Source organism: Callithrix jacchus, chromosome 4, assembly GCF_049354715.1.
Source record: "Callithrix jacchus isolate 240 chromosome 4, calJac240_pri, whole genome shotgun sequence".
Lineage (NCBI taxonomy): Eukaryota > Metazoa > Chordata > Mammalia > Primates > Cebidae > Callithrix > Callithrix jacchus.
Window position 1 is genome coordinate 95,639,152 of NC_133505.1, and position 13,409 is coordinate 95,652,560.

Below are 13,409 nucleotides of genomic sequence, written 5' to 3' on the forward strand. Positions count from 1 at the left end.
AGCTGGAGTCCAGGTCCACAGGGCTCAACCTGCCTGAACAAATCATCATCCCAGGCCAGTGCCCCAGCGGTATTGATAGTGGAGCCACATTTTTGTGGTTGTTGCTTGGCAACATCTCAAGGCCCTTTGATTCAGTTCCCTGGAAGTGAGGCCCTGAGTCTGTGCCTCTTCCTGATTGGATCAGAGGGAGATGCAGGAGGTTGGGGTGTACACTGCCTCTTCTCCTCACTGATTCCAGGGCCCCTTGGAGACACTAGCACCTTTAAAGGATTGAAGGCAGTGGTTTGTAACTTCCAGCTGCATCTGGAGATATACTGAAAAAATAAGATAAAAATGATAATGGTTGTATTGGGTTGTAGAATTATAAAGATATTCTTTTCCACATGTTTAGTAATGTCATTACATTGCTTATATACTCTTTAAAGATCTGGGAAGCTATAGGTTGTGACAAGGCAGTATTTTAGGTGTTTTGTATTGACAGGCAGAGGAGAGCATCATGAAGAATGTAAAAGAGGTATGGCCCTTGCTGGGGCAGCCCTGAAGGGCAGGTTTAGCCTAAGGACCTGTAGCTATCCAGGGAGGGTTTGTCCTGGCCCCTCCTGATTCCATCCTGTGGCTCTCAACCAGGTCACACATTAGAGTCACCTGGAGAGGTTGTATAAAAACTGGTGCCTTGGCCTCACCACAGCAAGTTGATTAGAGACTCTGGAGGGAGAGGCTCACGTACCCATACAGAAAGATGATAACAGAGCAACCTCCCTGGGAGAGCCAGATGCAGAGAAAATAGAAATGTTTCTCCTTGTCCTTGAAATTCTAAAGAAATCAGGTTATTTTTAAACAAGCCCCAGAGGTTAGTGGCTGGGCTGAGGTACAACACCCAAGAACTTGGGAGCTTCCTAAGTGTGAGACATGAAGCCCCTGCTCTGCCAGGGAAGAACTTCACTCCTACTCCCATCCCCAGCACAACCAGGGCAGCATGCAGAGTGGTGGGGAAGAGCATGCAGCTGGGCTCAAATGGCTTAGGGGTGAATCCAGACTCCAGTTACCTGCTATATAACTTAGAACAAGTGACAGAGTTTCCCATGCCTGTTTCCTTATCTATAAAATGGGCTCATTAATAGTGTCTACCTCATAGGATAATTGGGAGGATAGAATGAGCTAACACATGTAAAATTCTTAAGATGGTGCCTTCTATGCAATAAATGGACCCAAGCGTTCAATAAATGCTGGCTCCTGCTGTCTCTTGCTCTGCCCACATCATTATTGGGCAGGGCCTGGGTTGAGTTAAGCTGAACTGATCTTTGAGGATAACTGGGGTAGGACCCAGGGCAAATTGATGCTTTAAAACTTCTTTTTCTTTTCTTTTTTTTTTTTTTTGAGAGACAAGGTCTCATTCTGTCACCCAGACTGGAGTGCAATGGTGCAATCACAGCTCACTGCAGCCTTGATTTCCCTGGCTCAATCTATCCACCCTCCTCTACCTCCTGAGTAGCTGGGACTACAGGCACACAAAATGACATTCAGCTGATTTTTGTATTTTTTGGTAGAGGTGGGGTTTTGCCATGTTGCCCAGGCTGTAGAACTCCTGTGCTCAAGCAATCCACCTACCTGCCTTGGCCTCCTGAAGTGCTGGGATTACAGTTGCAACCACCTTGCCCAGCCCAAACTGCTTATCATTCATAATACATGGGCTTTTTTCCTGTTCTCATTTCTTCCAGTGGCCAGTCCTAGGGGCACGGAAATGGAAATGAGAGTAGTTGCATCCTTAAGTCTAAATCATTCAAAGCTGCCTCTGAAGATCAGTTTTTATTTGCTCCCTCACGCTTAGTGGGGTTCCAGCCTTTCCCATTAGTCAGACATACCTGGGAGCATTCCTGTATGCTGGATAGGGGCAGTCTCTTCTCCAAGGGGCTCTATTTTGATTGCTATTTACTACAGAATGTTCTGGAAAATCAAGTGCATGTCTGCTGCTTTCTTGCTTTTCTCCTTTAGCAGGTGATGTGTGTTTAAGAGGGTGGGTCTCATACTAGGAAAGCACCGGGGACAGAGGAGACAGCTTCAGCTTTTATAGGAAACCAACTACTGCCTTTGCTATTGCAGTACTTTCACCAGATGCCAGAAAAGGAGTCACACATGTGTAGGGAACACAGACCCTCCTCAGAAAGCCCCTGTGCCACTGTTGTAGTTCAGCTCCTGAAGCTCTCAGGATGTCACACCTCCTCAGAGGGGCGGAGCCATCCTAGAACTTTTGGCAGTTTCCTGAAACGGAGCCTGAGTGCTGTGGGAGGTCAGGAGCCTTGCTGGAGCATCAGAGAAGTCATAGTTTGGAGAACGGTGTTCTTGAAGAATGCCTTCCAAAAAGAGACACAGAGACTGGGAACCACATTTACATTTCAAAAATGGAAGTGGACAAGTGGGTCAGGACTGGCTGGTGGAAACCTGGACTCTCCAGCCATAGCCCTTCTGGTTGGAAGAGATCCAGCTCTTCACCCAGATCCATTTGACATTGGAAATATCCTACTGGTCTCTGTGAAGGCAAAGGCGTAAAGTGTCGAAGAGGAGAGGGGATGGTTGGGGTGTCCTCTGGGGTGGGGGCTAAGGACAGCTGGAGGGGAGGGAAACCCATGCTAGATGGTGGATGTTACCTCCTGTCCTTATTTCAAGCCTGTGGAGTGGACAGTGGAGGTTATTCCTATTTTACAGAAGAGAAAGCAAGCTTAGTTTAGGGGATTAAGCACCAAATGACACAGGTGTTTTACTCAGAGCTGGGATTCAAACTAGGCGCTGATGCTTCTGGCTTTTCATGTCTCCATGGGTGGTTCTTTACTGACTTTGAATTAGAAAGGTGCCTCCAATCCAGGCCCATCCTGTTTGTAATTTATAGTTTATAAAGTGCCCTCCCAGAAGTGATCTTGTTTGAACCCGTCTTAGTCCATTTGGACTTCTCTAACAAGGTAACATAGAGTAAGTAGTTTAAACAACAGACGTTTGCTCCTCATAGTTCTGGAAGCTGGGAATTCCATGGTCAGAGTACCAGGAGGTCCTCGGGCATCTGGGATCCCAAGCACAGGAGGAGGATCTCTTGAAACACAGTAAAGAACCCCTTGCCAGGCGTATGGCTCACACCTGTAATTCAGCACTTTGGGAGCCTGAGGCAGGAAGATCACTTGAGGTCAGGAGTTTGAGACCAGCCTGGCCAACATTGTGAAACCCATCTCTACTAAAAATACAAAAATTAGCTGGGCCTGGTGGCGGGCACCTGTAATCCCAGTTACTTGGCAGGCTGAGGCAAGAGGATAGCTTGAACCTGGGAGGCGGAGGTTTGCACTTCAGCCTGGGTGACAGAGTGAGGCTCCATCTCAGTTTTTTAAAAAGTGCTCCTGGGTCTGTTGGCCCCTTTCCAGACTCCCCAGACAGCTTCGCTCCATGCTAGTCTATAGTTTCCAGCTGCCCAGAAGCACTTGTGATGTCACCTCCCTCATAGCACACACCTCTGTCCTCACATGTGATAAACTCCCATTTCAGAATGTCTTAGGAAAATTCGTGAAGGGCACTTATTCAATGTTAAGAAGTCCTTGACAAGAATGCATGGTGACAGATGCAGTTGGAGACCGGGCCCAGCCATTGGAACCTGGTCATGCCACTCTTATCTGATCAGCTATGGACATTTCATTGGAAGAATCGAGGTTATGGAGCACATGACTGAGCACAATCACCATCAAAGAAAGATCACTCTTCATCTCAGACACTGCCTTTTTCTGAAGGCTTTTTATAGCCCACTTTTTTTCGAAGTGATTAAAGTAAGCTCTGACCTCTTCCCAGAATCATTTTAGTGCTTTGATCGCATTTCATAGGGAGAAATTAAGATCCTTTATTGTCTGTTATCTCTGTTTTCCTCCATGGCTCATTACCCATGGCAAACTGGTGCTTTCTTGAAATCATAAATGTTTATCCTGCTAGAGTATCAATAAAGGCCTTTGGGAAGATAGCATGGGTGGGGCTGTGGTTCAATGATATTTGAATGTTTCTTCACAGTGAAACCTGTCGGGGAAAGCAAAGGAAATATGTTTGCTTCAGAATTTGGAGAATTAGGGGTTTGGCAGGGCAGTTCTCTGGATAGAAGTTGATTTACATCTAGTAAATTTACATCTTCTGGATGTCACCCTTGATGTGGCACCTTGGGAGCCAGCATGCTTAGAGCAGTTGAAGGGAATGGTCTTCTCTGTGACCCAGCAGCAGAGCTAAGAAGCCCACTCAGGTGCAGAAGGAGGGGAACACACTAATGTGTTCTGCAACCCCCTGGCAATAGTCTGGGTGCCCAGCAGGAGGAGGATGACTAAATAATAAGTGAACCAAAACCACATGAACGACATGAAAAAATATCTCAAAAATATAAAGTTAGACAAAAAATGCCAAGTTTATTGTATAGTTGAAAACTATTAGGCCAGATGCAGTGGCTCACACCTGCAATCCCAGCACTTTGGGAGGCTGAGGCAGGTGAATCACTTGAGCCCAGGAGTTCAAGACCAGCCTAAGCAACATGACAAAACCTTATCTCTACAAAAAATAGAAAAAAATTGGCCAGGCACGGTGGCACATATATGCCTGTGGTCCCAGCTACTCAGGAGGCTGAGGTGGGAGGATCACTTGAACCAAGAGGTTGAAGCTGCAGTGAGCCATGATCATACCACTGCCCTTTACCCTGGGCAGCAGAGTGAGACCTTGTCTCAAAGGAAAAAAAATGCTATTTATGTAGGGTTTGAAACAAGCAACACAATGTTTATATATATTGTCCTTGGCTACAAACATGTTAGTAAAATATAGTGAAAGGAAAAGGGATGATGAATACCAAATTCGAGAGAGTGGTTACCTCTGGGGATGGAAGAGAAATGAAACCTAGGGCTTGTTCACAAAAAATATCAATGTTTTATCTGTTTTCTTGAAATGGTTGGTAGGTGTGTGAATGTTAAAATATTACTTAGATTTTTTTAGTGGTTGAAATACTTCATAATTTTAATTTAGTGTTTTTGTTTGTTTTTTTAAGTCAGGGTCTTGCTCTGTTGCCCAGGCTGAAGTACAGTGGTATAATCACAGTTCACTGCAGCCTTGACCTCCTGGGCTCAAGTGATCCTCCCACCTCAGTCTCCTAGGTAGCTGGGACTACAGGCACATGCCACTATGCCCAGCTAATTTTTTTTAGAAACGACTTTTTTTTTAAGTAGAAATGGGGTCTCACTGTGTTGCCGAGGCTAGTCTCAAACTCTTGGCTTCAAGTGATCCTCCCGCTTCAGCCTCCCAAAATGCTGGGATTATAGGTATGAGCCACCACACCCAGCCTAGAACTTGTTTTTAAAAAGTGGAAGAACCAGACAGGCACAGTGGCTCACGCCTGCAATCCCAGCACTTTGGAGACCAAGCTGGGTGGATCATTTGAGGTTAGAAGTTGGAGACCAGCCTGGCCAACATGGTGAAACCCTGTCTCTACTCAAAATATAAAAATTAGTTAGGTGGTAGTGGGGGGCAGGTGCCTGTAATCCCAGCTTCTTGGGAGGCTGAAGCAGGAGAATCCCTTGAGCTTGGGAGGCAGAGGTTCCGGTGAGCCAAGATCATGCCACTGCACTTCAGTCTGGCGAGAGAGTGAGAGACCCTGTCTCAAAAAAAAAAAAAAAAAGAACCTTTCCTAATCAGTTCAATCAACAGTTTTAATTTTCAGGTATTACTAACTGGACTCCTGGGGCTGATGGAGGAGGAGCCAATCAGAGTCCATCTCAATCCGAATGAATAGACTCTGAGCTGTGTTGGTTGGTGGCCATATCTCAATAATAGCATAGTGCCAGAGTGAACTCTTTCTGGAGGCTTCATTTTGCCATTCTCCCACCTCTCGCCCAGATTCATCATGGCCACTTCATTATTCCTCACTACTAGCACCAGTGAGAAATTAAGAGAAGGCACAAAACTGCTCATTTTGCTACTTGATAGTCTGATGAGTAGAGAGTAGAAATAATGCACTAAAGGAAGTCTTCACATTTTGAGCATATCTTGTTCATTGATTACACTGGCAATAGCCAAGATTAACTGAGACAAACTTGAATTTTGGTTAACCTATAAGAATCTCCTGCCAATCCAAAGGGGCAGGAGGGAGTGATCATCCGAAAGCCCCTGTGCAAACCTTGCTCTAGTGGTTTTGATGACTTGTTCGGAAATCATTGTTTGTTTTACATTCACAGCATGGCCGGACCCCCCTGCATCTTGCTGCCAATAAGGGCCATCTTCCTGTGGTCCAGATCTTGCTGAAGGCTGGCTGCGACCTCGATGTCCAGGATGATGTGAGTAGAAGCCATCATTTTATCAGGGGCTGAGTTGGCAGGGGAGCTTGTCTGGCTAGAAATCCACAAAGTGTAAGCTATGAGATGGGAGGGTAGTAGATGCTCTCCCAGCATATTTTAGCTGCATCTTGGTCTCTGTTGCAGCAAGAACTTCCTCTTGATGACCTGCTCTGAGGCCCATTCTGAGTAGCAAGTTAGAGTTTGGGAGTATGGGGTAGTTCTTCCATCATGGTTCACTTCCTTTCTATTATTCAAGTGATCACTTCCTGTCTATTATACAAAATGCCTCAAAGGTCATTTTTACCTGTGTCTGGTCTCAGCATAAAGGGACACACACATACACATCAGTATGTGCAAGACCCCCTGGAAATATGTGTCAGTGACCAAATTTATCATTGGTGAAAACTGGGGGTGAAAAACTTAATTTTTTTCTTATCTTAATGTCTCTGTCAGTAACTATGACATGGAAAAGGAGCTATTCAAGTTGGGAGTGGGGGAAAGACACAAATATCATAGAATCTAAGAAAAAGGAGGCCTCCAGAAACAGTTCACTCTGGTACTATGCTATTATTGAGACATGTCCACCAACCAACTCAGCTCTGAGTCTATGCATTCGGATTATCTAGAGATGGACTCTGATTGGCTCCTCTGGCATCAAGTGGCCAATCCTGAGTGAGTTAGTAGTGGCTGGGGTGGAGTCATGCAGTACAGTGGGCTGTCCTATTGGGTCTTTGGAGAAGGTGGATTCTCTAAGAAAGGACCATATAAATTGTCCTCCAACAACTATTAGGAAAAGGTCCTTTGATAGTATAATTGAAAACTATTTTTAGAAATGGTTGCAACACTAATTCATATAGTAGAACTCTAAGAAATAAGAACTTTTGTGGGGAACACAGAACCTTGGAGTGTTTGCACTTATAACCTCTTCCAAATTCACCTTTAATAACTGTAGTTATAGAGTGTGATTCAAATTTCAGACCTTCAGATGTGCTAGAGTGTGGTTTACCAAAGTGTTTCTAATCTTCTTTGGGTCTGTGTATAATGTCATATAACTTGGCAAACACGCAGTGGGAAGGATAGTATTTGCAAAGAAATGGCCAGGCGCGGTGGCTCAAGCCTGTAATCCCAGCACTTTGGGAGGCCAAGGCGGGTGGATCACGAGGTCAACAGATCGAGACCATCCTGGTCAACATGGTGAAACCCCGTCTCTACTAAAAATTACAAAAAATCAGCTGGGCACGGTGGCGCGTGCCTGTAATCCCAGCTACTCAGGAGGCTGAGGCAGGAGAATTGCCTGAACCCAGGGGGCGGAGGTTGCGGTGAGCCGAGATCGCGCCATTGCACTCCAGCCTGGGTAACAAGAGCGAAACTCCATCTCAAAAAAAAAAAAAAAAAAAAAGAAATAACTAAATATGACTGTTTTATGCATGGGCAGAAGGCCATCTAGTGTCTTTCATAAATCTCTGGTTATATCTGGAAGCTGCTGGGTCATCAAGGATGTTACTTTGAAAAAATGCTGATTTAGCTTTAAGCTGTTGATTTCTACCTTGGGTCATAATACTTTATTTTCCTGCACTGTGGCCATCATAACATTCTCAACTATATCATATCCTTAGATGACAGGAGCAAAAATACAAGGAGAGAGAAAAGATTTTGACCACAGAAAAGGTGGGACATTGAGTTACTGGTGCAAACATGTTGGGATGCAGCTGGTCTTCTCTTCGTATAATTAAAGGCTTTGCTTGCCATAGTGGCAATGCTAAAATGCTGGGTGTGCTAACCCATTCCAACTTGATACCCCTGCCTCACATCCTGGGCTCTAAGAATCACTGTGTTCTCATGCAGCAAAAGCCTTGGTAATTTGCTAGAACTGCTGCTGTTTATGCCAGGCAAGGTAGGACATGAAACAGGCAATAATTATTTAGGTAGCCAAAGTGAGATGTGTCAGCAGAAGAAAAGCCAGCTCTACTTTTAGACAGAAAGACCCCCTTTTATTTATTGAAGTTATTTTCTTGCATCTTTTCCTTGTCCTAGACAGACAATGCATATATTACTTTTCCCAGATTAAAAAAAAAAATACAAAAAACACAACAACAAGAAGCAGTTGGGAGTGGAGAAGGTAGAATTGACCTTCACTAGTTCTGAAAAAACACATTTGCCAGCATATGATCCATTCCTGTTCTCTGTGTATTTGACATGCTGTTGATGATGAGCCTTGAAATACATGCAAGAAATCAAGGAAGAAAACTCTTGATTGTGTCCTTTAAAGAATCTAGAAGATCAGTTATTAGAAAAAATCAATTTCAGAAGTTACCTGTCTTGGATGGTGGGTAGAAACAGAGAATGTTAATGTTATGAAGAATTTAATCCTAAATTCATATTCTGCAGATACTGATTTATGACATGGTAAGGACTGAGAATTAGTTGAAGAATGACCTCCAGTGGCTTGGAGTGGGATTATTATGAATTTCAACCTGTGGAAACCAGTTCTTTAGATTATGCAACTCCAGGAGCAAATTCTCCCTTGCTTCCCGCCAATCCTGTCAACTCTCATTGGAGTGCTAATGCCATCTCTGATTGGTCAATGAGCAGTCACATAGCCCCCACCTCAGAAATAGTCCAGGATGCTGTGGCCACAATGAAAGCCATGAAAGAAGACAAAAATAAGAAAAACCACAGAGGGAAGGTTAGGAAGGACCCTAGAAGATCAGAGAGAGAAAAAGAGGTCAGCAACTTGCTTTGAACACTATCCTGTCTTGAGCTGCCTTACAGTATGTCTGCCTGTGCCACATGGGTGTGATTCCTCCTGAAGAGGGGCACGCTGCACCCTTGCATGACTGGAATTTCTTCCATTAGTGTGGCCTTGGAATCTGCCAACACTATGCTCACTCTTTTTCACCATGTAGGAAAGAAAAACAACAGTATTTCAAAACAAAGATTTAGACCTTATAGATACCAAAGCTTCTTAAAATCTAAAAGTGAGAAACACTGTCTTGGAAACACTGTCTCAGAAGAACTGAGAGCTGGTAGTTCATGTACTTTGCAAATGGGTCAACATGTTCCAAATCATAGTGCCAAACTGCAAGGTGGCAGGCTCTTCAAGTTTCCAGCCACGGCATTTTTCCTTCTGCTTCTTGTAGTTAATCATTCAACAAATACTTCTTGGGCAGCTACAGTGGCTGTACTTTATGAAAGAGGCAGCCCCAACCCCACAGACGCATCTGATCTTTTTGAGGCCCGTCTTAAGGTTAGTGACTTCACGAGTTGAAGGCAGCTTGGAGTGAGTGCAAAGAGCCTTGACAATTTGATTTCTGGTCCAAGTGTGCTACCCTGAGTTCTAGGCTTACCAATAAAATGAGAGAATTAGACATCAATAAAATGAGATAAAAATCAATAAAATGAGGGAATTAGACTGGCACATAGTAGTTAGTCAATAAATATTCGGGCCAGGTGTGGTAGTTCATGCCTGTAATCCCAGCGCTTTGGGTGGCTACAGAGGAAGGATCCCTTGAACCCAGGAGTTGGAGACCAGCCTGGGCAATATGGTGAAACTCCATCTCTACAAAAAAAATTTTTTAAATTAGCTAGGCATGGTGGCAAATGCCTGTGGTCCCAGCTACTCAGGAGGCTGAAGTGGAAAGATTGATTGAGCCTGGGAGGTAGAGGTTGCAGTGAGCTGAGATCATGCCACTGCACTCTAGCATAAGTGACAGAGTGAGACCCTGTCTCAAAATGAATGAATGCATGTTCATTGAGTAGATAATTGAGGAAATGCTGTTGAGAGTTCTCTGCCTTTTCCTAGCATTTCAGAATTTCATGATTGACTTAGATCACATACAAGTAAGAATCATGTCAGGCTGGGCATGGTGGCTCACACCTGTAATCCCAGCACTTTGGGAGGATGAGGCGGGTGGATCACAAGGTCAAGAGATCGACACCATCCTGATGAACTTGGTGAAACCTTGTCTCTACTAAAAATACGAAAATTAGCTGGGCATGGTGGCGTGAGCCAGTAGTCCTAGCTACTCGGGAGGCTGAGACAGGAGAATCCCTTGAACCCGGGAGGTGGAGATTGCAGTGAGCCAAGATCTTGCCACTGTACTCCAGCCTGGTGACAGAGTGAGAATCTGTCTCAAAAAAAAAAGAATCATGTCAAAGTAGTCACTTGTATTTATTGAGGGTACATCTTGTTCTTCTCTGTGTCAGTCATTTCAAGGAGGAAATATTTCCACAGTAAATTTTAATCTTATACGAGGAAAGAGGCCGGGCGCGGTGGCTCAAGCCTGTAATCCCAGCACTTTGGGAGGCCAAGGCGGGTGGATCACGAGGTCAAGAGATCAAGACCATCCTGGTCAACATGGTGAAACCCCGTCTCTACTAAAAATACAAAAAGTTAGCTGCGTATGTTGGCGTGTGCCTGTAATCCCAGCTACTCAGGAGGCTGAGGCAGGAGAATTGCCTGAACCCAGGAGGTGGAGGTTGCTGTGAGCCGAGATCGCGCCATTGCACTCCAGCCTGGGTAACAAGAGCGAAACTCCGTCTCAAAAAAAAAAAAAAAAAGAGGAAAAGAGTCCATTTGTAGGTAACTGACCCTGCTTCAACGGAGGGGTGCTAAATTGTTTGTCTTGTATTCTAAGGAAGAATAGATCTGAGATGATAACCTGAGGCAGCCCTTGTTTATGTTTTGTGTCCCTCAGAGCCTTTAATTCTCATCTTGGTGACTTGAGAAGGGTGGGTTTTTCAAAGCCAAAGAAAGCGTATTGCTCAGTCCTCCAGAACCATTCCAGCTAGTGTAAGCACAGCTAGCAGTCCAGCCAAGGACAGCCACTTTCTATAGGGAGAGGCTGAGCCTGGTGTGACAGCATTGTTTATCTGACCCAGGTCTCAGTGAGGTCTCTGTCTAAGAGGACGGCTGGAGGGGGTGCTGTGGCCTGGAGACAGATAGGACAGCCACAAGGTCCCCCAGAGGAAGGAGTGTGCAGGAGACACCAGTGCCAGCAGCTTAGGACAATTTGTGTTCTTGCTGCAACCTCACACAAGTCATTAGATCTCCTGAATCTTGCTAGTCTGGAAATTTCCACCTTAGGTCTGAACTGAAAGTTAGATTTAGCTGCTTGCATTGAGCTAGAGTTTCACAAAGGGAAGTTGTCTCAAAGGAAGCAAATACAGTAGATTGATGATGAAAGCAAGTAATAAATAATGTGCCATTCTGGCTCCAAAGATGCCTCAACTCATAATTTAGAGGGCAGCTTGTGAAACAGATAAAAAACATTTGACCTAAACCAAGGCTTATGTTAGACTGCACCCTATCATCCAGTGAAGGCCCTTCGTGAAATAATTTGTACAGCAAGAGTGGCTAACTCACCCCGTATGCTCAGGGCTTGTTGCTCACACATTATGAACAATACAGAGTGATAGGTTTTATCCCAGAAAAAGGTTGTTTTTGTTGGTCCAGAGAGCACTAGAGTGTAGGCAGTTTGTGGTTATATTAAAAAGCCTCTAACAAGTGGAAATCTAACCAAGTCAGTACTACCCTGAAAGCATGAGCTGTAATTACATGGTTCTCGCTAAGAAGGGCACTGTTTGTTAGCAGATCAGTAATCATCAATTGCACCAGAGGCCTATTTTGGGAAACTCCATCAGCATTCTGCTAGAGAAATGGGAAGTCTTGGAAATCTTGTGGAAATTTTAAAAAGTTGAGACTTGGGTCTGGGCAGGGTGGCTCACGCCTATAATCCCAGCACTTAGGGAGGCTGAGGCAGGTGGATCACTTGAGGTCAGGAGTTCAAGACCAGCCTGGCCAACGTGGTGGAACTCCGTCTCTACTAAAAATCCAAAAAAAAAAAAAAATTAGCCAGGCGTGGTGGCAGGTGCCTGTAATCCCAGCTACTCTGGAGGCTGAGGCAAAAGAATCACTTGAACTTGGGGGGTGGAGGTTTCAGTCAGCCAAGATGGTGCACACCAGCCTGGGTGACAGAGCAAGACTGTCTCAAAACAAAAACAAAAAGTTGAGACCTGGGTGGTATCTCATATGATTACTAGTTTCCTTGTCTAGAACTACTTTCTAAGAGGTCTGAGGTAGACAGTGCAATGGCACAGTCCACCTCCTGCAGCCACTGACCTAGCAGCCACATTCTTCTTTTAACCACAGCAAGGGTTATCTTTGAATAAGAGGTCTGGGAAGAAAACCGCCTGAGCCTAATTAATAACGGGAATAATAGTTGAGGATGCTGAAGGGAGGGTCAGTGGTGGCACTGTTGAGGACAGTGACCGTCCTCAGTGTCCTGACCTTCTCACTGCAGAAATTCTTTACTTTCCATGAATGAACAGTGAGAAAAGAGTCTGTGACAGGGACGGTCCCATTACTGGAGTATTGTTTCTGCTCAGACTTCCAATAAGTAGCAGTTTTTCCAGATGCTAAAAGTTATCTGTGTCAAACATAAAAAGTTGGAAAATATTAAAAATTATAAAAAGAAAAACGAGAAAAAATCCCCTCATGGAGTTTTAAAGGGACTCTTAATTTTAAGAAAGCAATTTTGAGTTTTAACTAGGATTGTTTTTTTATTGTAATAAAACATACATAGCATTAAATTTAGCATCTGAACATATTTACCTATACGGTTCGGTGGCATTAAGTACACTCACAGTGTTGTGCAACCATCACCATCCATCTTTAGAACTATGTTTCAGATTACACGCTTTGAATGTGCATTGTTGTTTGTTATAGATCAGGGGAGTTTAGTAAGTAGAATCAGTGCATCCTTCTTTTAAAAAATCTGCTTTATCTTTCGATGGCCTCTGCCCTCTCCTGGGCCAAGGACCAGGGACACCCCAGAGTGTTTCCTTTGCCCCTCTGGTGCTCTGCCAGGAAACTTTACAAGACTTGGACCAACCAAATCACAAAATCCAAGAAGGCAATGCAGGGACCCTGGGGATCATCCACCCCCTCCTTTTATAGGTGACACACCTGAGGTCCAGCAGGGTGACAGGCTTCTAGCAAGCTGTGCACAACGCTGGCCTCCTGACCCCTTGTCTCATGCTCATTACTTTTTCCACTAGAGCATTTCCACACTGCCCACCTCT

At 44.6% G+C, this 13,409-nt stretch overlaps 1 protein-coding gene across 38 annotated transcripts in view; it reads left to right on the plus strand.

Moving 5' to 3' along the window:
* Positions 1-13,409, plus strand: part of ANKRD6 (ankyrin repeat domain 6) — a 199,159-nt gene that overhangs the window by 154,427 nt on the left and 31,323 nt on the right. For 28 of the 38 annotated variants that reach the window (XM_078369787.1, XM_078369785.1, XM_078369811.1 and 25 more), the window contains one exon: positions 6,228-6,326. In XM_078369787.1, coding sequence (XP_078225913.1) covers positions 6,228-6,326 — 99 coding nt within the window. Of the gene's footprint in view, positions 1-6,225; positions 6,327-8,714; positions 9,052-13,409 lie in introns of those variants that run through there. The other 10 variants (XM_017971258.4, XM_017971260.4, XM_035296336.3 and 7 more) reach the window with 1 other exon arrangement.